Below are 24,607 nucleotides of genomic sequence, written 5' to 3' on the forward strand. Positions count from 1 at the left end.
TAAAAACAAGAGTGATATAGCTAGAAGCTCTGGGAGGCAAAGGCACAGTGGTGCTTTGAGCTAAATGCCAACTTGCTGATGTTTAACAAGTAATGATGACCATGTTCACCATCTTAGTTTAGTGTGTTAGCTTGCTAACATTTGCTAATTAACTCTACGCACAAAGTCCTGCTGAGGCTGATGGTAATATCACCAGTTTTGGTAGCAGTGGACAAAGTGAAATTTTGACCTGACGATGTGTAAAAGTGCATTCTTGACTTCAGAAATTGTTCTGATTAAATCAATGAATAATCTTAACTCAAAATCCACTCATTTGTTTTTTGTTGTTTTTTTTTTCCTCAGAGCTTTCAACCGCATCTCAGTCTTTGTCAGCAGATGGCTCATTTGTCACGGAGACGGCTCAGTTGACAGAAAGATGAAGGAGGTTATTAACACCTGACACCAAAGACCATCTTTGAATAGAGACAGAGGTTGCAACTTTTGTTTGTTAAAATGTCAAGGTAAGTTAAAAGATATGCTCCTTTAAACTAGCCTCAGTTTAATGAAGCAAACCATGACTGAACTGGTGAAGGCAGTCAGACAGGAATTAATTTCACTTCTTCAACTTTTAATCATTATGTAGACTTAGAAAAGTCAAACCAAAGACAATACACCGCCAGTTTAGAGTTTGTGTGTGTGTGTTTTTTATCTCGTTTCCTATAACAACTATCTGAAAACTAGATCCTGCAAGGGCGACACACTTTTGCTTAAGTGAAACTTCCTTTGATTTCTCACATCCTTCTCTGTGAGAAATCAAACCTCTTTGCACTCGGTCTATGTTTGCAAACAAAATTAGGACATTATTTTTCTCATGGGGAGTTTAAGCCCTTTTCTCTGAAAATGAAAAAGGACAAGGAAGACCCTAGGAAAGAGAGGAGAGGAAAGATTGCCATGCCAACACTATAAAAATTGATTGCATATGATGGTGGCACAGATTGGGTCTGACCTCCCAGGGCAGATTCTGGTATTTAAACCTGAGGCCTACAGAGAGAACAAGTGTACCTCTGCCATGTTGCAATGTAACCACCTTAGAAACACCCAATAAATTAGCTTCTTGATCCCATCAGGAAGTTATAACAACAGACACATTTACTACATCATGAGCACTATGCACATTGAAGATGACGGATATCTTTATTCCCCAGGGTGACTGTGTTTTGATTTAATCACATTACGAGATTATATATTATTATACTATAACGCTCCTCCATCAGATGGAGTTATGAGAGTGCATAATTGATACAGTCAACAGTATCAGATGTTTGAGCAATGTAGTCAGATCTTGTCCGATGCTCGATGCTGAGGCTCAAATCAGCTTCAGTCTCATTCTGCACACTCCACCAAGAAGTGAAATCGACCCTGCTCTTATCGCAGCTTAGGTCTGTTAATAATCTTGATCAAGTGGATAGATAGTGGTCGCTTATTGCAGTTTCTCTCTCCCTCTCTGCTCTCACATCTTTCATGCATCAGAAAATAAATTATTAGCGACAGAATCAATACATGTGACCAGATCAGAAATTAATGTTTTGGGCAATTAACCTGACGCTCTTGGAGGGCTGACTGATTTACAGTGTGTAGCCAGAATATAGATGAACTTTTGGTTATAAGACAGTATTTCGAACCACAGTTCATCTCCGCTGCCCGTGATTGGTGATATTAATTACACATTTAACTAATAAACAAAGATGAAGATAATTTGTATACGATTGAAATGAGCAGTAACAGATGTGATCTGGCATTTACATTCAGCTTTTTTCCCCACAGCCAGTCTGAGGCATCTCATATTGAGTATGTGCCACTACTAAAGATTGATCACTTGTTTTGATTTTGTTGAAAAATACAGCTACAGACTGCACATTTCAAGTACCTCACAATTAGTTAAAGCAGACTAATTTAGGTAAGATATGCTGCATATTTTTTTTATGAACGCCTGTTTGGTCATCATAAAAAATAGCCTGCGTTTTAGCTTTCCTTTGACACAGTAGTGTTAATTTATTATAAAGATATTAATTTATAATACCTTAGTAAAGAGGCTATCAAGTATCATAAATAGCTCTTACAAATACAAAGATGCTGACCAAATAGATACAACACCCATAGGGGTAACATCTACTGCGATCATCAATGCATCTGCAATAAATTCAGGTTTAATCATCCTCTTTTTCCTTCATATTTTCTGCCTCTGTCTTTGCCTCAGTGACTTGTGTGAGCTCTCTTATTTCTGCTAGCGTTTTAGCGGAGAGAATAATGTGATGTTTATGACATGCATATGTCAGCTGATGGAGCTGATGGTTAAACAAAGACAATAGTTAGACTAAAATACGCTGTGATCATGCAAATCAGCTCCCTACATTCCAAACATGATTCAAAAGGAAACATACACGCACAAACTCAATAATACAAGTCGCAATCTACGGTATCAATGACAGCTTGAATATAGAATAGATGGTTTACCAATGTCACCATCTTAGTTTAGTATATTTGAATTCTAACATTTACTAATTAGTGCTTAACACAAAGTACAGTTTGTTAGTAGTGCAAGTATTGGTCATTAACCAAAGTACTGGGCAACTTGAAATGTTGACCTGATGGTGGCACTAGAGGAAAAGTCAGGTAATCACCAAAGTTATTTCAGTTGATCCTGAGAGGGACATGAATATCTGTACCAAATTTCATGGTGATGAGATATTTCATGCAAAACTATAAATGTCAACCTCATGGTGGGGGTAAAGGAAAAGTCTTAGAATCATTAAAGTAATGATGATTGTCTGTACAAAACTTCATGAAAATCCAGCCGATAGTTTACACAAACACTTCACTAAAAACCACAAATGTCAACCTCGTGGTCAGAAGATCATCAAAAGTCTGTTGGATTCATCCTCTGGGGACAATGAACGTCTGTATGAACCTTCATTGCAATCCATACAATAGTTGTTGAGATATTTCACTCAGGACCCAAGTGGTGGACCAACTGACCAACACTGCCATCACTAGAGCCATAGTGCCAGGGTGGCGAAAAACTGGACTACATGTATAACATGACTTGATACCATGTTAAGGACATTTACAGGACTGCCATAAACTTGTACTGAACGTCGTAATCTCACTGAGACGATACCACACACATACAAGCAGTAGGTGGGAAAACTAGTAATTTAACAGTGTTGAAACAATCTACCAGTTTTCCAAAATATGAAATGAACATGTACATCAGAGCTCCAGATTCAGACGACTCCTACTGAAAAAGATTTACTTGCTTTGTTATAGTCACAAAGCTGCTGCTTGGGGACGTTACCAAGATGGTGCCAAAGTGAACCAATAGAGATTTTACTTTTACAAGCTCTATAAATCCTCATCAGACTCACTGTCAAAGTATTTATAAAGTATTTATATTGCACCTAAGCTCTCTTCAACAGCTGATGTGCTTTCTGCTCTTCGGTTCAGTCCGTGATAAGCTGTCTGCAGACAGATTTCAGCAGCAGGCTTTGGATTGTTGCTTCAGTCGTCTTGGACAAATCAATGTGCATCAGTGCAGAAGAAGTGTGACTGTCTGACAGGCAAGATCTATTGGTTTTGATTATACTGAGACAGGAATTACATCACTACAATACTACAAGCTTATAGTTGGCACAGCTGAAATCTGGATATCTATAATCTTGATGTTATATAAAGTAAAGTGAAGAAATACATCAAACATGCTGCCAGATATCTTTGTGCTTTCTTAAGCCACATTGATTTCCATTAGCAGTCTGTCAACAGAAAAGCTGCCCAAACATTTCTGCAGCATGTTATAGTCGCTGTGTTGCCAAAGGTATGGCAGGTTTGTTTTTTTCAGTTCAAGAGAGTGACATATACAACAATCCTGAAAATCTCAAAATATCAACTTTGTCTTTGTGTTCGGTATGTGTCTTGACTTGGCTTTAAGCAACACTGAACTGCCAAACTCTAAAAAGAATTGCTGTCTACATGGGTAATGGTCTTTCCACACTACAATCTGACATGCCCTGTTTGTCAGAAGACTTAATTGGCCTATTTCCCATATTTATTATTATTATTATTTATTATTTTTAGTATCATGCCTCTATACAAACCTTTCTGATTAGTAAAATTTACTCACATCACAATAAACATCCTTTTCTCATACAAATATAATCATAAATATGATTGAATGTTTCGACCAATGAAGAAACTCCAATACTGGGCTGGCTAACCAATGATGTAACTTCATCACTCAGTGAGTCAGTCAGTCGGTGACAGACAGGTATTCAGGGTTATAGGGCTGGTCCATAGCCAGTCCAGCCAAAAAGAATGCCAACACTTCATAGGCTGCTTTTTATTTTGTGAATTTCAAAAAACCCCAAACAAAACAAAACAAAACAAAACAAACAAAAAAACTGTGATAGCCTCGGTGTGAAGTTTAACCCTTTACCATCTTATTTGATCCTGACTCGCACATTCATTTGCAATAACTACAAACCTGTGTGATGCAGTATGTCCTGTCCTCTTATTTTTCAAACCTGAATGAAATTCTTTGAAACCTAGCGGTAAATACTAATTTTGTGTGCTGGATTTGGGTTTGCACAATTTACACCCCATGTGAGTGCATTTATCATTCCATTCAAGCCAGTCGATGTTATTTAACCATTATTCACAAAATGCCTGCATCCTTTAATTCAGTCTCAGCCTTTCATTTCTTTTAAAGTGGTGGAAATCCAACGTAAGTACTCAATTTTTATTGTTTATTGCCCCATGCGGTTTTGTAAAACTCTTAAAACCTCTGGAAAATACAATGAATCTATCATGAATTCTGGATGCTTGCAGTGACACTTCATTTGGAGTGGCTAAAATTACCTTTTTGCTGCAAAACAAGAGAGATCTGAGAATTACAACTGTCTTGTTTGCCAGACAGCTTTGGGAACCATCAGTTTTCAAAGTTAGACTTATCTTGATGATAAAGCAGAATATCTTCAGATTCAACTCATTAGCTTTCAGTTTTGTATACCAGCAGTTTTTGAATTTAAGGAGTTTATCTTTAAATGCCTTGAGGTTTGAGCATTTTCAAGTGGTTCAGTTTTAGCTGTGTTTGCTTGTATGTGCACTCCTGCTAACAAAACTAACAAACATGATGTTGTTTTCACTGTCATAATATCCATGCTCAGTTTACTGACCGCTGGGCATCTCAGCCTATTAAAAATCCTGCTGTGCCTTTAAATTTACGTGATCTCTGCAAATTAGGTTTGACTGACACATGCGTTATTTGCTGTAATACATTTTGTTGTATCTCAAACAACATTCATTTGCTCTAGATCAGGGCCCAAATGGGGTCAGAACAGAATTAATGATTGAGAATTGCTGTGTGACCTATCCTTAATTAATTAGCTTATCGGTCTGCTTTGGCCTTTGGGCTGCAATTACAGGATAGAGGGAGAGAGGAAAGCCAAAGGGAGGAGAGTGTGTGTGTGTGTAAGGGCAGGGGATGTGACCACTGAGATGCGCTGAATCTAAAGGCACCAGCTGGGGGAGAGATAACACAAGGAGGAAGAAAATAATAAGATGAACACAAATCTGTTTGCTTGTTTAAACAGGACAATCACTGGCAGATCATTCTCAGAGAGATGAATATTTATGTAGAGGACATGTTGACATAGTGTGAGGATAGCAGTGGGGGTCGACTCTAACAGAGGCTGCCTGGCTCACATGGAGGAGCTGCAGAGCTGTGAATTATCACTTCCCTCCCTATAGCCGAGCCCTAAAGCCCCGCTGCTACATATCTTTCCCTCTTAATGCCTCCTCTTTCCCTCTCTTTCTCTTGGTGTGTCACTCTCACACACACACACAATCATACTAGTTCACACACAGAGAGTTGCAGGCTATCCACCTGCATGCACTTAAGTAGTCTTGGCTTACTCTGAGCTTGTATACGCTGACTTCCATAATCACAACAGTGGTTTCATTTCTGACATTTCCTCCACATTTATCCCTTAAAAGAGCATGTGGTGTTCTTACTTATGTTTTCAAGCTTCTTAGTGATTTCTAGAGGTGCTGTAGCAATAAGACAATGGTTATTGAAAAGCAGGGCTTGGTGCTTTTTTTCACTAAAGCACATGAAAACTTAGTTTTAAATGTTAGGTACACTACATGGCCAAACATATGTGGAGACCCAAACAAAGTATGTGAAAACCCGAACATCAAATCCAAATGTGACTGTTGAACATCTCATTCCATAAACATGGGCAGCGGGAAGAAGCGAATGGCTGCAGCCAGCGTTTGTAGTTGGCGTTCCAGTTTATCTCATAGATTTTGAGGATGGGGTTGAGGTCAAGCCTCTGTGCAGGCCAGTCAAGTTCTTCCACACCAAACTGGATTTCTGTCTTTGCTTTTCTTTTTGAACATATCGGTAATGGTGGCTAGGGCCTTTATTTACCTCAACTGCAGAGGGTACCAGTCCTTTATTGGAAGCAGGCTTATATTAGAGAGAGGTCTTTATTTCTGATTCCCTCTGTTTGATAAGTATATTTGCTCATAATTTAGCATGAGGCCTCCTTGTTTTCTTATCTGCTTCCGTTTGCTCTTTAAAATTTTTGTTACTGCATTACCTGTAATCCACTTACTCCGACATGCGGAACAATAATTCTAGTGCTTGAGTTCCAGCCGAAATGTTTTGGCAGTGCATCACATAGCTGTAGCATTCACTCTATCTACAGGGCCCAAATCACGAAAAACAGCCCAGACACAAAAGTATACGAAGTATACACTCCTTGTGATGATGTCAGATTGTTCGTGCATGACCACAGACAGCTGTTCCTTCCATAGTCTTTGTTGCTAAGTTTGTTGCCAAGGTTCTTCCATGAGTTGTTTGCATTGGCTACTTGCATAACTTGGATTTGGGCTCAAATAAGTACAGATCTATTTGAGAAGTTTATATTTTGAGTAAAGAAAAAAAAAAGAAGTGAAATCCTACTACTACTGTCTGTTTACGTAGCCTCCCGAGCCCGTGGAAGTCTGCTGAGGGGCAGCTGCTGGAAGCTAGCCAATCAGAACAGAGTGGGCTCAACGGGAAGGAGGCCTTAAAAAGCACAGGAGCTAAAACAGCCTGTTTCATGCAGGCTGAACTGAGGTGCTGCATAAAGGACCAGTATAAGTATAAATAAGGGATTTGAACTGTAAATCATTGATTTACCAGAGCCCTGGAATATAAATATAGACCTAGAAATTTGTATGATACATCCCCTTTAATTATACATTACCTAAAATAAGAAAACTCAGGTAATGTTTGTCATCAGGATTGTGAGGTTTTGGTTTGATTAGATTTAATGTAAAGTGGCACCTCTTTGGCAACACAAGCAAACAATCCGCCAAATTACATCATGTTATGATTCTTAGTAAAACTACCTTTCCAACACAGTCTAAGGCACAAAAAGTCATAAAATACATACATTCATCATGTGAAATAACCAGTATGGTTTCAAGAACTTACACATACATAAAAAGCATAATACACACAGCCACTTAGGTGCAAACACATGCAAACATACAGTATACATGTACACATTAAGATGCACACATAAACACACACACACACACACACTGATTCTGCCCTCTAAGGATTGTTTCATCTTCAACATCAAAAGGCACCACTTTCATCAAACAACATGCATTTGATCAAGGTCAGTCTATAGGACGAGGCTTTGAAATGAATGCACAGCATGGTTGACACAGCATGACACTAGAGCACCAATATCATATTGTTGACACTTTAATGACAGTCTGTATCAAATTCACTTCAGTGACTATGAGGAGTGCATGGAGGGGGATTGCACAGGACAGTGGAGCAGGTTAAAGCTGCTGGTTTACGGATATTGACACTGCCACACATGGAGAGAGAAGGACAGAAGCCTGCCATGCTGACTGTGTTGACAGTCACTGGCAAACCATCTACCGTACAAATCAGTGTATTCTGTCTTTTTTATGTATGAGAAAAAATATAAGAAATACCACTGTTTCACTGTTGTTTCAGTCACTAGAGAATTCAATGTAGCAATAAACCAATGATATGCTGTCTGTAATACTGGAAGACAAAGGTGTCCTCAAACCAATATTTTAAGGACCTGCTGTAGGGCATTACAACCTTTATAGTGGGAGTAAAAATGTCTCTAAAAAGTTAAAATGCTGATATGTTGCTATTTGTGAGGTCCAAGGGCTCAGCATAATGAAGGTATTTAGTATTGTGAACTATACATGTATAGCTCACAATACTAAATACCTTCCTGTTTTATCAAGTGTACCAACTGCCCCGCTCTGCTGTGAATAAGAAAGATAAGGGCTGGATAGCAGAGTGAAATTAATAAAGGTAACTGTCTGTATTTTCATGATGCTTCTTTGATGGCTGCACTGCAGAAGAGAGAGAAAAATTAGCTTTGACCCTCATGATTGAATTAATCTCAGGATTAGCTTATTCTTTGTTCTCTGCTCATTCAGATATTTCTAAATGAACCATCGGTGTAATGTCTCACATCTGATGAAACTTTTATGTCAGGGTTTGGTTTCAAACCTGAGAGGATTGCATGATGTCTGATAAAGCTTATTTATCCTCTACATCACCTTAATGAGGACAGACTCAAAATCTCATCTGCATGCATGTTTTTTTTTTTAATTATACAAAATGTGGGATGGATGGAATATTCTGCAGTATCTCAAATCAGAGATGTCAGGGTGCTGTATGTTTGCGAGTTTGGGAATCTTTTAATCATGTCTTTGTATCAAATTCCTACCTCTCGTTATATCTATGTGGCAGTGATGCACAGACACTGAGGGGGCATGTGTGAAAACTTGTAAGAGCACATTTCCCAGGTGTTCTGCCAGTTTCATATGCAAAGACATCAGTTATATAAATGCAGCATCAAAGGCTTACATCCAGCCTGGGACCTTTGTCATGTCACCTTGATTTCACTGTGAACTGTGGAAAGAAGCAGAAATGCCAAACAATCTAAACAGCATTTCCATAGGAACGCTACAGGTCCCACGCATGATGCTCTCCAGAAGAACAAACTTTGCTGAATTTTTTACTAGGATAACGTCTCATGGGGAAAATTTAACTTGGAAAAATGTATTTATGACTTTGCAATACAGACTTGTGTTGTGTATTCTATTTATCTATCCATCTATTTATCTATTCAGTGTCTTTAACACTGCCAAATCTTGTCCAGTCCACCTAAACAGTTGCAGTGTGGTACCTCTCACAGTTCTGGCAGTTATTCATTGGAGGGAATTGGACTTATTGCTCTGCACATACTGGATAAGGAACTGGATGGGAAGCCAAGTGTCCTGTAAATTCTTGGAAAGGATGAAGGCAACCAAGTGGTCATAAATTCTCCATGCTGACTAGTGGAGGCTGCTGAAATGCTTTTCACACATGACTACCACACAGTTTGTAAAGCTGCAGGCATTCACAAATAAAATTATATATGTATGTATATATTTATATATATACACACACATAAATATATATGGGGGGTATGACATGCAACACGGATCCCCCAGCCAGGAATCAAACTGTGGACATTGAGGTTATGTGTTATGTGCGGTTATGCACCTTAACCATTAAGCCACCAAGGCAACCTCAGTGTTGGATTCTTTGGACCACAAACACAACATTTAGTTAACCTTAACCAAATACTTTTAGTAGTCTTAATTTAACCAGGTCTTGAATTCATTTCATAGTTTAGGTATATGAAGATTTGTTTGTTTGGTGAGTTGATGGATTTGGCAGCTCGCGTATAGTGGAGAAACTGCAACATTTATGAAATGTCCTGCAAATTCTTTACACCTTTTATTTCATAGCTCCTGATCACTTCGCATTGCCCCCAGTATAATTCATCTTAGCTGTTCTGTCTGAAAAGAGCACTTTTGACAAAAAGGGCACTCCACTACTGTGCACACCAGCGGAGTGCTGTTCAGCAAATGGTTTAAAACAAAGTCTATAAATTACTTTTAAACCATCTTTAGACACAAGTGTGGAGGAAATGTATGTCTTCCGCTCAAAATACCCCTTGCCTCCGTCTTCACTCTCTGTTCTCTCTCACAGTGTTGCTACACTGTCTCCCTCCTCTGTCAGGAGAAGACTGTCCATCAGGGCTTTCATAATGAAAAGTGAGCTCTCCCTCTCACCTTCCTCCCCTCTTTCTTGTCCCCTCTCTTTCTCCACCGTCAGCTGCTGTCTCTTCCAACTTTCCTCCAACACACCCTCTCTTACTTAGCAAAGTCAGAGTCAAAGTCAACAGTGAAGACAGTGGGAGTAGGCTGTATGGTGAGTGAATTGAGGACAGCTTTATAATATAAGGTAATAACACAAGACTGTTTTTGCTGATGGGGTGTATCTGATAGCTTTAGTTGCATTAACTGTACTACAGTAAGCATACCAAGCTGAATGAAGAGCCAAAACATGACATCCAATGAATACAATCCATATATAAAACTCCAAGTGCGTGCAGAAAACCTGCAATGGACCAAAACTCTATCAAACAATGGAAATGACTGCAGTAGTGCTTCCTCTCCTGCGGGCCAGAGCCATCACTATCTCTGAAATATGACAGTCGTATTAGGAACAAAGCCAATGAAGCATGACACCAGTTCTGCTTGCTCATCTGCATTTATCACTGAAGTAGGATTACAGCGCTTTAGGATCCACACTAATGATTATTTTCATTATTAATCATTCATTTTTTGATTATTTTTACATTGTTCATGGTCTATAAAATATTTTAAATAGTGGGAAATGCCTATCATAGGATCTCAGTGGCTAAGGTCATGTCTTCAAATTGCTTGTTCATATCGACCGACAGTCCAAAACAGACAGATTTTGAATTTGCAATGATTTAAAACAGAGAAAAGGTGAAACAAGCAAATGGTTGTCCTTTTTGCTTGATAAATTACTTAAAACTTGACTATAAAAATCTATTGAAAATCAAAATTGTTGTCAATTCATTTTCAGTGCTGCAAAAATGTCCTTTTGTTATTTATTTATTGGTACATTGATTAACTGAAATTTGTAATTACACATTAATAAAAATAGAAAGAAATGCTCATGTTATGTGGTTATGTGCAATCTGTGAGATTTTCTAAGGCGAGACATTAAAATGTGTGTTTGACAAGTAAAACATGAGACTGGACAGGTACAGCTCCTTCATTCCCAATCAATGACAGAAGACTTGACACAAGAGCGGATGGTGGTGATAACAGACGACTGGACAGATGGATGGACCAACAGATAGATAGATAATTATGCCTAAAGAGAGAAACTCTGGTACACACACACACACACAATCTATATTTACTCTGCACACACACACACACACACACACACACACCCACCCACGCACACACACACACACACACACAGACGCACGCACACACACACACACACACACCCGCACGCACACACAAAGACAAATAGCTTGTTGTGAATCTCACCTTTCCTGCTGCAGAGGCTCCTTGATCCATAGAGAAGCTGCAGAAAAAAGGTGAAGAGGACAAATTAGCCACTGGGGGACAAGAGTCCTCAAACACACACACACACACAAAGAAATTATCAAAAGAAATGATAAGAAAAGAAATTATCTTACTGCTGACCATTTTATTACAAATTTTATCCTGGTCTTCTTTTTCTTTTATTTTTAAATACTTATTATTCCCCTAGTGTCTGGGTAATTTTAATACAATGTGAAGTTTGAAACTAGTTGGACATCCACTAAAGTTGAGCCTTTATACTTTGTTACAAAAACACAAGATCAAATCATGTTTGAAGAGACTGTTCCCTTCTGAAGTGGCCTGTTAAATAGCCCCTCTACAGTCTGAAAGCCTCCCTGGGACTTTAAGCCATCCAAACAATAGAAGAGTGTGAATAAACAACGTGTTTGAGTGGGTTGTTAAAATCCCTGCTCCAGCCTGCAGGGGCACTGCTGAGTACGAGCTTTAAAACTCACACACTTGCCGGTCCCCTCTTGGCCAAAATTAAAATAATTTCACCAAAGGGCTTTAAACATGATTTTATCATTATTAATGCATGACCAACAGGGAACCAGCAAAATGTTCCCTGTTGCCTTGGTGTAACCTGATGCGCCGCATGGTTTCTTACACAGAACCATCTGAGAAGTCGTCCTTGGAAACCTTTTGGAAAAGGGCAGGCACTTTCAAAAAATACTTGGCAGGTGATTGGATGAATCATCTGTCCATCACTGTCTTATCTTGCGAGGCAGCTGGATTGGCGACACTGATTGTTCGGACACTGATTGTTGGGACACTTGAAGCCTGACAAGATGGATTCTTGTGTGATCTTGTGATATCTTGATCTTGCGAATCCAGCTGCCTTGCAAGGTGAGACTTGGTGGTCCCCTGTTAGTGAATGTGTAATGACACCACGGTCCACTTTTTGTAAATCAATATTCAGATTAATTAAGGTGTAACCTCTTGTTATCTCTTCACAGTCTGGACCATGAGACACACATATTTCTGTATATCAGTATAATAATACAATATATGTATGGAGAATTACCTGATGTGATTATTTAGGGTTGGATATGTATTCTCAAGGATGTTTTTTAAGGTCCCCCTTTCCTCTAGCTTAAAATTATTATTGATATTTTGATGTATTGTTGATATGCTGATGTATTACCTTTTTTGAGATGTCCCTTTTTTGAATTTTTGAATAATTGTTGATTGATTTGAGATGTTGGGCAGGTTGGATGATTACCTACACTTGCCGCCATAGAGCCTGTGGGATTCATTCTTTAAAACTTTTTGACTTGATCCAACTTGGATTGAAACATGGTTAAAATTGTGGCTTTAGAGTAAGCATGCAGGCCTTACTCTCTTCCAATTGGTGGAGTTTTTTAAAAGCCCTGCACCTACGTGATGTGCATATAATTGCGTCCTTACATCTGACCCGTGACATATTTTCTTAGTGCTGGGTGACAGGTAATTTTGTCATATTGAAGGTACCTTTAGACTGCACTTCAAAACACTCATACACACACACACAATGTTCAAAGCTATAAAAATAGGCAAACTGATGTGTATATACATTAAGTGCATACACAGGAGTCCCTCATGATGAGCTTTTAATGCAGTCAAAGAGCAAACTTTAAGAGTGCATTAATACCAACAAGTCCTCCAAATTAAATGACCATATAGGTCGTTTGATCATGCACTCCAGAACGACACGGCTCTTATCGGCAGAAATCTGCAGGACAACATCATTTGTCTGTGCTTTTCAAAACCATTACAAATTACTGCTAAAAAATCATGATATTTTATGGTGTGACAACGCTGTGGTTAAGGTCTAGTTAGGTTTAAGCACAAAAAACACTTGTTTAGGTTTGGGGAAAGATCATGGTTTGGGTTCAAATGATCACTTTGTTAAGGCTTGAGAAACATTTGGTGTTAGGCCACCTTCATCATCATGGCTACAATAATAACCAAAGGGTTAAGGTTGGGGGACGGTGTGACACAAGTGTGACCTGTGGCAAAGTCTACTGTTGGGTTATACCATCCATCCACCCAACCCACCACCTCCATATGAGGAACCAGACGTCATCTGAAATGTGCCACCACTCTGGTTCATAATTACTTCACCCGCCAGATGACATCTGTCACTCAAACGTAACTACTGTATATGTCGTTTTTGGGCGACTGACCTATTGTGTCGTTTCTCTTTGGAGGATAGGCTCATTTATACTGTAGTGAACATTTTATTTCACCAATTTTCTCACTAAATCACATTCATCGCTCTCTTACACACAGATTTTAGTCACTCTATGTTCTGCAGTAACATCACTAATCATTAATCAGCATTTTTGCTACCACAGAGGCAGCTTTCACACACACACAAACACACACACACACACACACACACACGAGTGATGAATGGAAAAGAGGATTTGAAACATCTTGACTGACAGCTTTTGATCTTTTTGAATATATTTCTCATTTATCGCAGGCTAATAAAATGCACAGTACCACAGATTCATCACGGCTTTCATGTTTCTTAGTGACATGGCACAAACCGCTCTGCACAGAAAAGCATTTTTACAGGAAAACGTGAGGTGTGCATGTCTCTCAGTCTGGCTTTTCAATAAATTGAAAGCACATATATCAAAATGCATGTTACAAACACACACAGCAACACTCTCTCTGAATCCATAAAAGGGAGTGCTTTGAAACATCTGTCATTTTTTTTCACACCCATATTCATGCCAGAACGAAATGAGTCGAGCGGATGTCTTTACATCCTCAAGTGCTCACCAAGTAATAGCCTTTAAATCCAGGAGTAAACATGACAACTCAAAGCGCTGCCTTCCGGGCTACAAATGGCAGGAAAAAAATTAAACCAGAGTCCGAAAAACACTGCAGTCTCACCTGCAATGGCACATTAAACTTAGAGTGGAGATCTGTTTTGCGATTCAAATTGAATTAGCCCTTTTGACTTGATAGACCAACTCAGCCGTTTATTCTCTCTTCTTACTGCTTTTTTAAATGTCTCCTCCCTGGCTGTTCTCTCTGTACTCACAGATAATTGATAGTCTTTAAAGGACAAGATGAACAAGACTAAATGAAATACTATTGCAACGTCCCTCAGTAAGAAGACGACGAGACACGCTTTAACTTATGAATGTGTCAACAAATGAGTGCTGTAATATAATATAAAACATGCACCATGGTAAGAACACAAGCAACTATGCAACTGTATGTATACAAATTGATTGATAACCATTGTTTTATGGCAGCACAGCACACATTTCAACCCTTAAACTCTTTAACCGGTTTGAAATGGTGCATATTCCATTTGTTTCACATTTATACTGGGAGTAAAAAAATAGGAATTTATGTAAATTCATTATTGGAATTTATGTAAATTTATGCATCCAACATGCTAAAGACACAGGCAAAGAGAAACAAGAAAACATTATTTCAAGCACCCAGCATTTCAAGTCTTAACTTTTTTTACCTGCCTCCTGGTGCACCTTCCAAATCTTTCCTTTTTAGATTATTAAAAATGTGAAATTAAAATTCAAGACTGTGGAAATTATGTAAATGTATGTACGGGATTTATGTAAATGTATTTAAATAAAGAAGGGCATTTTAACTCCTGTATGTCTTTATGTTCTAGCACTGAGACACCACAGTGAAACAAATGAATACACACAGAGAACAGCCATCTGTCTCTTATAATGTTCAGCTGTGTTGCCTCTGCGAGAAACAATAAAATAACCATGATATACATCTGAGAGGAGATTCGACCAGAAATTCATTGTGGATGTAAATATTAAATACCTTTATGGCTGTGTTTGTTTGAAGAATCAGCAAGGAATTACAAGCTCTGAGTTGTCGCTTTGGCTGGTTGTGTGTTATTGACTTAGTCTGGCATTTATATCAGACTTTAATTTGGTTGTTGGGGATCACATTTATTCCAGGGACTTGTGCTACGAAGCAGGATGTGGGGTTAGTGAGGTAACTTCAGGTTAAACTCTGGGTTTTCAGGGTTACGACGATGGTTCACTTCTTACCGGGTACATCACCATGGTAACGTAGCATGAACAGCTAACCTTCTCCAGAGCAAGTTAACATCAAAGGATCGGATCACAACATGTCAACACCTCGACCACTGACCAATCAGATTACTGGAAATAAAGAGTCATTGTTCCTACAGGATCCCGACATGGACAAAAGCCCTGAGTTTACAATAAAGTGACAAGTAAAAAAGAGCAATATATATTTTTATAGGTCAGTAGAGACATTTTATTGTTCCAGGCTTTTTATTTCCACTCTGATTTTAAAACAGAGCTTCTAACAAACAGAGAGATCGTTTACAACACTAAACACATAATGATGATTTTAGCTGCATTTTAATTGTGCAAAGTTGATTTTATCCCCAGAGTGCCAGCTGACAGTGTGGATGATTTTACACTCTGATTCCATCACTGCAGCTCAGAATAACATGAGACAACTATGTGATGATAACTGGAAATAAAAATGAAAGATTGTCTTTTATTAGAAAAATAATCCACACACTGTTAATTGGCTCCCATGATTATAAATGCAACATTTGGGTCAGACAGACCTCATCAGTCATTAATTACTTCTCCACTCTTTGCTTCAGTAGCAGAAACAGTCTGGCATTACTTTTAAGTATTTTTATGTGACATATTCAGAATGGTTTCTTCATCATCCAACTAAATAGCAAAAAATACTCACTGTATACTTAAGTTATATATAATAATACCTACATGTATTTTAAGCCTTAGCCTACTTTTAATATTGGAAAATTATTTCTAGTGTTTCTACATCTTCTTATTCTGTTGTATGATTACAGGCTCGTTTACATTTCACCTGGTTGATTATGACTTTTGCGGGTATTTGGTATCGCCGTTTCATCTCATATCATATTCAGTACTTCATTCTTTCACATGAACACGCTCATAGCTGGATAGGAAAACTGAGAGTTGACTGAGCTAGTTGATAGCCAGCTTCGTAGTACTGGTTATCTGGACGGCCAATGTTAGGCTCAGTGAAGCCAACTAACGAAAAGTTATCCTGGGTATGTTGAACTTGCTTCGTAGCACAGGCCCCACCAGGTCATGAGCTGCAGATGAGTTGCTCAGGTGTGACATTTTGAAAGGAGCTCTCTGTTTTTCCCAACAGAGCTGCGTATTGCTTTTTGTTTTCTGCAAAAAGGGTGCGAGTGAGAGTCCTGCCATCTTAGAGAAGGGCCTCTGATCACATTAGATGGTTAAAGACTGTGACTTGACTGTAAGAAGGAGGGGATGTTTTTCTGGGTGTTCTCTTCATTATCTCTGTGATGTCTGTTTCTTGCTGCGCTGCACAAGTCCCAAGCTTCTTTCTTGTGCCAGTTTTCAACGCTGAAATTAGCATACTCTCATTTTTAAAAAACTGGGTTGACTAAAGGTATCTGTTAATGTGTGGCAGAGTAAAGGAGACAAGATTATTTATTTCTAATATTAGAGGTTAAATATTAGTGATCAAATCCTCGTATTACCTCAAAGACAAAGAAAAGATGAAATGTGAAACTCCTCCTGTTGTACTAATAAGGTGACTAATGGTAGTTCTTCCCTTGTTGGTAATCTCATAGCATTTAAATTTCTGTGTCACCTGCAACAAGGCGGGCTTAATAAATATCTCATCTGATGTGTACGTGACGTAAAGAAAATTAACTTACATTTACAAGTTTAAAGCCTGTTTATATACAGTTCAGGTCATTTTATCAGAGCTTGCATGCCTTGTCAATATCCCAAACATCTGATACATTAATCTTACTTCAGAAGATCTAATTAAGTTTTCTCACCCTTTTATTCAATCAGGAACCTTACTTACAACCAGTTCTTTATTTGGGCTGCCTTCTCTCCTTCAGCTTTTATTCTGAGCCTGGACTGAACAGCACATTACAGGACTCCATGTAATATTTTGACATACACTAATTAGCTTTCTTGCTGAGAGTTGGATTGGGTCGATACCACTCTGTACACTTAATATGAAGCTACACCCAGGAGATGGTTAGCTTAGCTTGGCACAAAGACTGGACAGGGGGAGTCTTGTCTTCACCATCTCTTTTTGGCAAGAAAGCAAATAAGCGTTATTTCCCCAAAGTCAGACTAATTTTGAATGTTAGCAAGTAGAGTAACAGTACATTTTTTTGTTCTCACAGATAAGTTTGTAACAGACTATTTGGGGCCCAATCAAAACTCACCCTGCCACACTGCTGTTGGCGGAGCTCTCTGCGATCTGCGAGCTGGCGATCCACTTGGTCTCCCCAACCACCGTCCTGGCGTGCGGCAGGCGTCCCACGTCTTTCACCGTCATCATCAGGTGCCGTGTCGACTTCAGAACCCTGACGGCTTCGTCATGCGGGATGCCCAAGAAGCTGCGGCCGTTCACCTCCAAGATCTGGTCACCGACCTGTGGGGACGGGAGGGAACAGAGAGGTGTGGCGGGGGGGACTGAGCAAGGCGGCGAGAGTGGACTAGGCAGAGACTGTCACATGCACAGGTTCACAGGTCAAAGGTCAGACAGAGGTAACATAACAGATGGAGGTGGTGGAAGTGTGTGAAATGTTAAATAGATCAGAGTGAGATGATTAGGTTGTAGGTTTCTTGTTAAAAGTTGCGTCCCTTTCAGGTTGTGCAGCGAACAGAAATAATTACACAAAGACTCAAATATTCTCTGCTGACTGAAAAGTTCAAGACCACAAGTGTTTAATATGTAATTGAATTCACATGTAATTTCACATTCTATCAAAAGGCTGAGCCTGGAAGCAGTGGCAGAAGGAGTATAATGATGTCCATACTAAACACCACCTTGGACTGTACCTCCTGTCTCCTGTAATGAGCTGATATATTGTAGCTTTAACCTCGAGGTCAGCTCCCTGTGGTGTTCTAGCGGACCTCATCTGCACTGAATGAAGCTGAAGCACCATCTCAACCTTAAACTGCATCTCTCCTACATGCTTGATCTGCACGTCTGCCTTGCTTGACCTTAATCTGACAGATATCAATCATGACTGGGATGTATTCTGTTCATACTCTGTGGTCTCCTTGTTATCATTCTTACAGTGTTTTTTAGGTATAAAATGAGCCTCAAAACAGAGCTGTTCAATCACTATGATCAGGTTTGTACCCTGCAACAGAAGCGCAATTAAGTCTTTAATTTGAAGCATGGCTGTTGTAGTCCTTCCTAAACATGCAAAAAAAGTCAGTGTGTGACTGTTCATGTGTTTCTTTATACTTTACTTATGTTTCTTTAACATAACAACACAGTTCCCATTAGATCTGTAGCACTTGGTCTGTCAAATCACCATCATGAATTCATTCATTATGCCTGTACTGAAGGAGCAAAAGAAGAGCAATACCTGCAATGTAAAATAATATTGAATTATTCAGAATATCCGTTACTTGAAGCACTGACTATGAAATTTGCCATTTAATGAATATTTGAATTTAAAATGACTGATGATAATAATACTATGAAACATTGTCATGTAGGGGGCTCCAGCAACAACCAATCCCCCTACCTTAGGCACATTTTGTACGAAGCAATTGACCAATCCTAAGCACTGCCTATTTCCCTTAATGCATTAATGACAGCTAAGCACAGACTCAGACAACTCAATTCAATCTTTCAATGGTGTACCCATTGGGCTTGAATAACCTATTATATATAATCACACTATACAGAGCACTTCACAACAAATCAGTACCTCCATGAGCCTGAAGCTCATCTCATTCTATGTTGTCTCCTTGTACGCAATTTAGATATCAGATGTCTATTGTAGCAAAAACTCTCATTTAGAGCAAGTCACAATGGGAGCTAGAGCAGAAAATACCAAGATGTGTTGATATTACAAGTGACCAGCAGGGCGAAAGTCACAGTGCTGACAATTGTAAAAGTCCTTTGTCCCCCAAATGTAAAGAAATATTTGGGTCAAGAAATTAAGATGAGGTGATTTGGTCATCTTAGTGCCTCACACTGACTCAAGAACTTTATCTGTCACCATAACTGTGTAATAAATTCAAGGACAGGTTCGACACTCCTCCTTCATAAAACAGCACAGAGTCGTTGGACTTGTAAATTACTTTGGCTGGCATTTAGACTTGATATAGTGTTTAGCATTTTAGAAAAAAGTCTCCAAATGTCACTTTCTGTTTCTTTGTTTTATTCCCAACTTACTCTGGTCAGCCAACCAAACCTTGCAACGATTTCAATGTTCTCCCAAAGCAGCAGCCAATACAAACTAGTGATTAAAGACAATCAGAATCTCATAAGTTTCATTTTCTTGGGTGTTTTCCAACAACCTGAGGTAACCCAACACCAGATCTGGCACACTAATCCACAGCAGTACCTCTAGCGCACATCTGAGGCAGCTGAGGATACTCTCCACATGCAGCTTCTGCAGTGGCACAATTTGTAATACTTTGTGGTAGGGCCGTTTGATTGCAAACGCAGGGACACATTATCAAAATTGCACTTATAGATGCAATCAATCAATCAATCAATGCTAACTAGCGTACTGCCGCCACAGCAAACAGTCCTTATTCGTGCTGTCAGGCTGAGCTGAAGCCTCTGGGATGAGAGACAGATTTTAAGACAGATTACAAGCTATTTGTTCCAGCTGTTTGCATCAATAATCTGCTTCTTATGGACTTAGTACAGTGTTTGTCAAGCCTGGAGCTCAGTGTATTGTGAGATTCATCTCAGTTTCACTTGGATTTGACACAGTGTGAGAGCATGGCTGTGAAATGTACACACAACACCATTTTACTCCTTTTTGTTTGTATCTCCGTCACTTGAGGAGAAATGGCATTCTGACTTGGTTATGAAAAATATTATACTATTGCATCTACTATTGTGATTATTTCATAAAAAGAAGTGTTTTTTGTTTATATTAATGGTCTAATTTTAAAGGAAAAGTCTGAAATGACTGCTCCCTTCACATTTTACCCACTCCATTATGTTATAATTTTACCTTAAAATGGCTTTAATTTACATTTTCTGGCAAGTAATTCTACACAAGATAACGGCAATAATGGCAAAGCAACATGTTATTTACAAGTATTCAGACCTTTTGTCATGTCACTCCAAACTGAGCTCAGGTGCATCTTGTTTGCTTTGATTATGAGATTGCGATAACTTGTAGAAATTGGTAGGCCTTTTTTCACAGCAAATATTTTAACATTTTGTCATATTAGGAAAATCACAGGTGTTACTAATAACATTAATGATGCCTCCAATATATTCAAGTGTGCAAGTATGGTCTGACAGTGTGACAGTGAGCCAGCATGCAAAATACCAGGGCTGTGTCTGAAATCACTCCTTACTTACTTTATAGTGCACTAAAAATGTGGTCTTTTTATTTGAGCATCCAAATTTTGAGTGTGAAATTAATGCACCACATAGTGCCCTCAAAAATTCCCACAATGGAGCTAAAAAGTAGCGTCCATAACATGTGTGATACTTTCTGCTTTCTGACATTACAGTGGTGACGCTAAATGGATTGGAGGATGGAGGATTTATACATGTCAAAAATCTCAATTTACTGCTCACTGTAGAGTTTTCGACACAGCCCAGGAGCCTGAAATTGAAGCATTGATAATGTTATTAGGAACACCTGTGTTTTCCTAAAGTAACGACTCAAATTATCTGCTGTGAAAAAATCCTGTTAGTTGCTATGGTGACAAAGAGCAGGGTGACATAAAACAAAGTCCACAGTCTGGAATTAAAACTTGAGATGAGAGCCATGTGGTGCGTGTCATTCCAGTCGGACATTACCAACGTCAGCAGAGCTTAATTGGACACATCGATGGATTAATGGACTCTGTTTTTCGGTGAAGTCAGGGTGCGTGAAATTCGTCCGAGCTTCCCTGTTGAAGCTCCAACTTTGACAGCCTTTCCATCATCCTTTTTCAAGTAGACCTTTTTAAGGTCAGAAATTTTCGAGTTCTAAGTCACTCCGGAACTCAGGAACTCAGTGATACACCCCCAAAACACCCACACTTTTGAATTTTTATTTATTTCTGACTCTCTGGTAGAGTGGAGGAACGACTTCTACAAAAAGTAGAAGCAGCAGGAAACAGAAAAATCTGTTGTTGCATTTCCTCTCAGGTTGTTAAAAGTGTGAACAAAAACATACAGTATGAATGGACACATACTGCTTTAATTGTTTAACCTTGTACATCTTTTCTATGTGAAGTCTAGTGTGTTTTTTGGCCCGTACTGTTTCAGTCCTGTAGTTTGTAAAAGAAGTGCTGTGTGTCTGCAGCAGTTAATCAAGTCAGATTATTTGCACCTGTTGTACTTGACAAATAAATGGAACTTTGATTAATTACACGCTGATTAAGTTTTATGACCCTCTGAGGCTCATTCAAAACCACACTGTTAATTACACAGGGACGAATTAGAGAATGCCAATACGCAGTGTTCATCCTCCCATAAATTTCTCTATTATTCTAATGGTTCACGACGGATCAATCGATATTTTGGAACACAAACTCCTCCACTCCTACAGTAAGTTATCTGTGGTGTCCTTTTTAATAATTTGAGGGACAAACATGAAAATCCATTTTGCCTTTTTTATGATGTACTTTAAACAAGCATAATCCTCTGATCTGCAGATTTGACTGTTACATTCAGAACAATATGACATTTTTCAGTCATGGGACTGCATGTTTTGCAGTGGCTGTCCATATACTTTTGGCCATATAGTGTAAGAAGTGACAAGTGATAAGTTAATCATTATCAAACCTTTATTCCAAAACAAACACACTATGTAGTATATATACACATTAGATCTACACACACACACACACATAAGCAGCTTTATGTGGTTAAAGTCGGTTCACTCGACTGCATCATCAACTCGCAAATGACATCTTTCCTTTCCTCCCACTCTCTCACTCCTTCTCTCTCTCTCTCTCATTATTCTGCTCCTGTATGCCCCCTTCTTCTCCCTCATTATACTTCTATTTGAGAGTAGATGGGCCCTGTCCTGAGTCACAAGCACTTCATTTTTTGAGATCAATCTCTGCGTCACACTGGAGGTGCCGTCGCAGCGCTGCATTCTGGGCAATTAAAAAACAGCCAGCGGCTGTGATGTTTATGATTAAATCTCTAATCAATGCTGCTGTTTAATAATAACACATTCTTCATACAGAGAGGAAAATAACTCAGACTGCAGAGTGTGGTTCGATTGACTGCAGTGAAATACCACACATAGTTTTACTGAAAGTCTCCCAATTATAAACTCTGTATGTCCAGAATGATTTTCCCTTGAAAATGAACACACACCTGCATGTGACTGAGGATTCACCAGGCAGGAGAAGTGAGAAGTGTGTAGAGAAAAGTTTCTGTGGTATCACAGTGGCTCTACAGACTAATCCAGGGTAGTATGTGGAAGTAAACTGTCTGTCACTGTCAGCGCTGCAGTGGTACATCACTTGTCATATGTAAAGGATTTTAACAGCTTTTGTACAGCTTTTGCCAACAATCATGTCCAGTAGCACCTGATACATTTTGAAATATAGGCATCAAAATGCTCCTTAAAGGACAATATTCTGTATTTTTCTTATTCTCAGGAATTCACATGAAAAAGATGAATTCCTCCCTGCCATACACTCCCATCTGTGTCCAAAAACAAAAACATGAGCCACACTGTTGCACTGGGTGACTTGTTCCTTCATCACCATGAACACGGCCTGCGTAGGTTATTTTGAGTCAATCCCACATATGACATCCTGCTGCTAGAAATGCTCAACAAGAGCACTAAATGTGTGTCAATCTGAGGCTGAAAATAGCCCCAAACATATGTTTGAGTAACATTTGTGACAAACTACAGTGCCCAGCTGATTTTTAGCTTTTAAAAAAGAAAACTATATATTTGTGACCAGTTTTAAAGGATTACACATTCAGTAGTCACTGCTTAAAGTATTCAAAACACATAAATGAGCCACTCTCACACTAATGGCCTTTTCATGGAATGTGCTGGCATTTAGAAAAATATAGAAATAGCAGTTATACACAAAGAAATGTAAAGAAAACTAAATTTAGTTATCATCTGCTGCAACAAAATGGCAAACTTGAACTTTGAAAAAACATCTACACATTCACATATGCAACTTTTATTCATCAGAGGAGGTGATTACTGACCCTTAGCAATTCAGCATTCTACTCTGTGAACCTGCATTTCACTGCATTATCCCACCGCAATAATGCCAACATCACTAGACTGCAACATATTCGTCAGCTGGCAGACTAGTCTATGGGTTTTTCAACATAATCTGCAATAATAACACTAATAAACTAGTAAACTCTGTAATATAAGTCACTGGCACAAGACTGCAGAACAACTTACTAATTACCTCTTTCCACTGTGCTAACTGCCTAACAAATAATCCTTTAAAGAAGAGGGTTCTCTCTATTTGTAGACAGATTTAAATGCAAATGCAAGTGCATCACTTGGCAAGTGGTAAGTGATGAATCATATCCCCTGTCTTCTTCTGTTCACACTAATTGCTCCCCAAAAAAACCTGTTCTGGCTCCTTCCTCAGCTCTCTTTTCTTTTTGCTTTTACAAAATGACTCTGATCACAGGAACATTATGGACATAATGCCTATTTTCCTTAAAAACGGCTTGCCGAATATTTGATCTTAATACGACTTTATACAACGGCCAAAGAAAATATTTATTACACCTTAAACATACTATGGTGAACAATTTAACTGCTGTTGTAAATCAGCGGACAAATGATATGAATCTGAAGGTGAACATACATAGAAAGCGTACAATTATGATTCATGCTATATTACAAGTTAACTCTCACTGGTAACTGACTGTATACAAGCTAATATTAAACTTTGGTGGTCCAGGTAAATGCTATAATGTAGTCCAATATATCCTGAAATTAAAAATAAATAGTAGACTAATTTGACAAAATGCCATGACACAAAACAAAGTGGCATTCTTGACCACTTAACACTGTACTCAATGAAGCTGATAACTACTGCATTTG

The 24,607-nt window shown here is 38.7% G+C and overlaps 1 protein-coding gene across 3 annotated transcripts in view; it reads right to left on the bottom strand.

Annotated features, from left to right (window-relative positions):
• The window catches only part of whrna (whirlin a), a 139,800-nt gene that overhangs the window by 29,038 nt on the left and 86,155 nt on the right, over window positions 1–24,607 (bottom strand). For all 3 annotated transcript variants that reach the window (XR_010924608.1, XM_067573883.1, XM_067573884.1), the window contains exons 4-5: window positions 17,798–18,006; window positions 11,509–11,545 (exon numbers count right to left, since the gene is read on the bottom strand). Coding sequence is in view for 2 of the 3 variants with exons in the window: in XM_067573883.1 (XP_067429984.1) it covers window positions 11,509–11,545; window positions 17,798–18,006 (246 nt within the window). In the remaining variant the exon portion in view is untranslated. The remainder of the gene's footprint in view (window positions 1–11,508; window positions 11,546–17,797; window positions 18,007–24,607) is intronic.

This window comes from Thunnus thynnus, chromosome 19 (assembly GCF_963924715.1).
Source record: "Thunnus thynnus chromosome 19, fThuThy2.1, whole genome shotgun sequence".
NCBI lineage: Eukaryota > Metazoa > Chordata > Actinopteri > Scombriformes > Scombridae > Thunnus > Thunnus thynnus.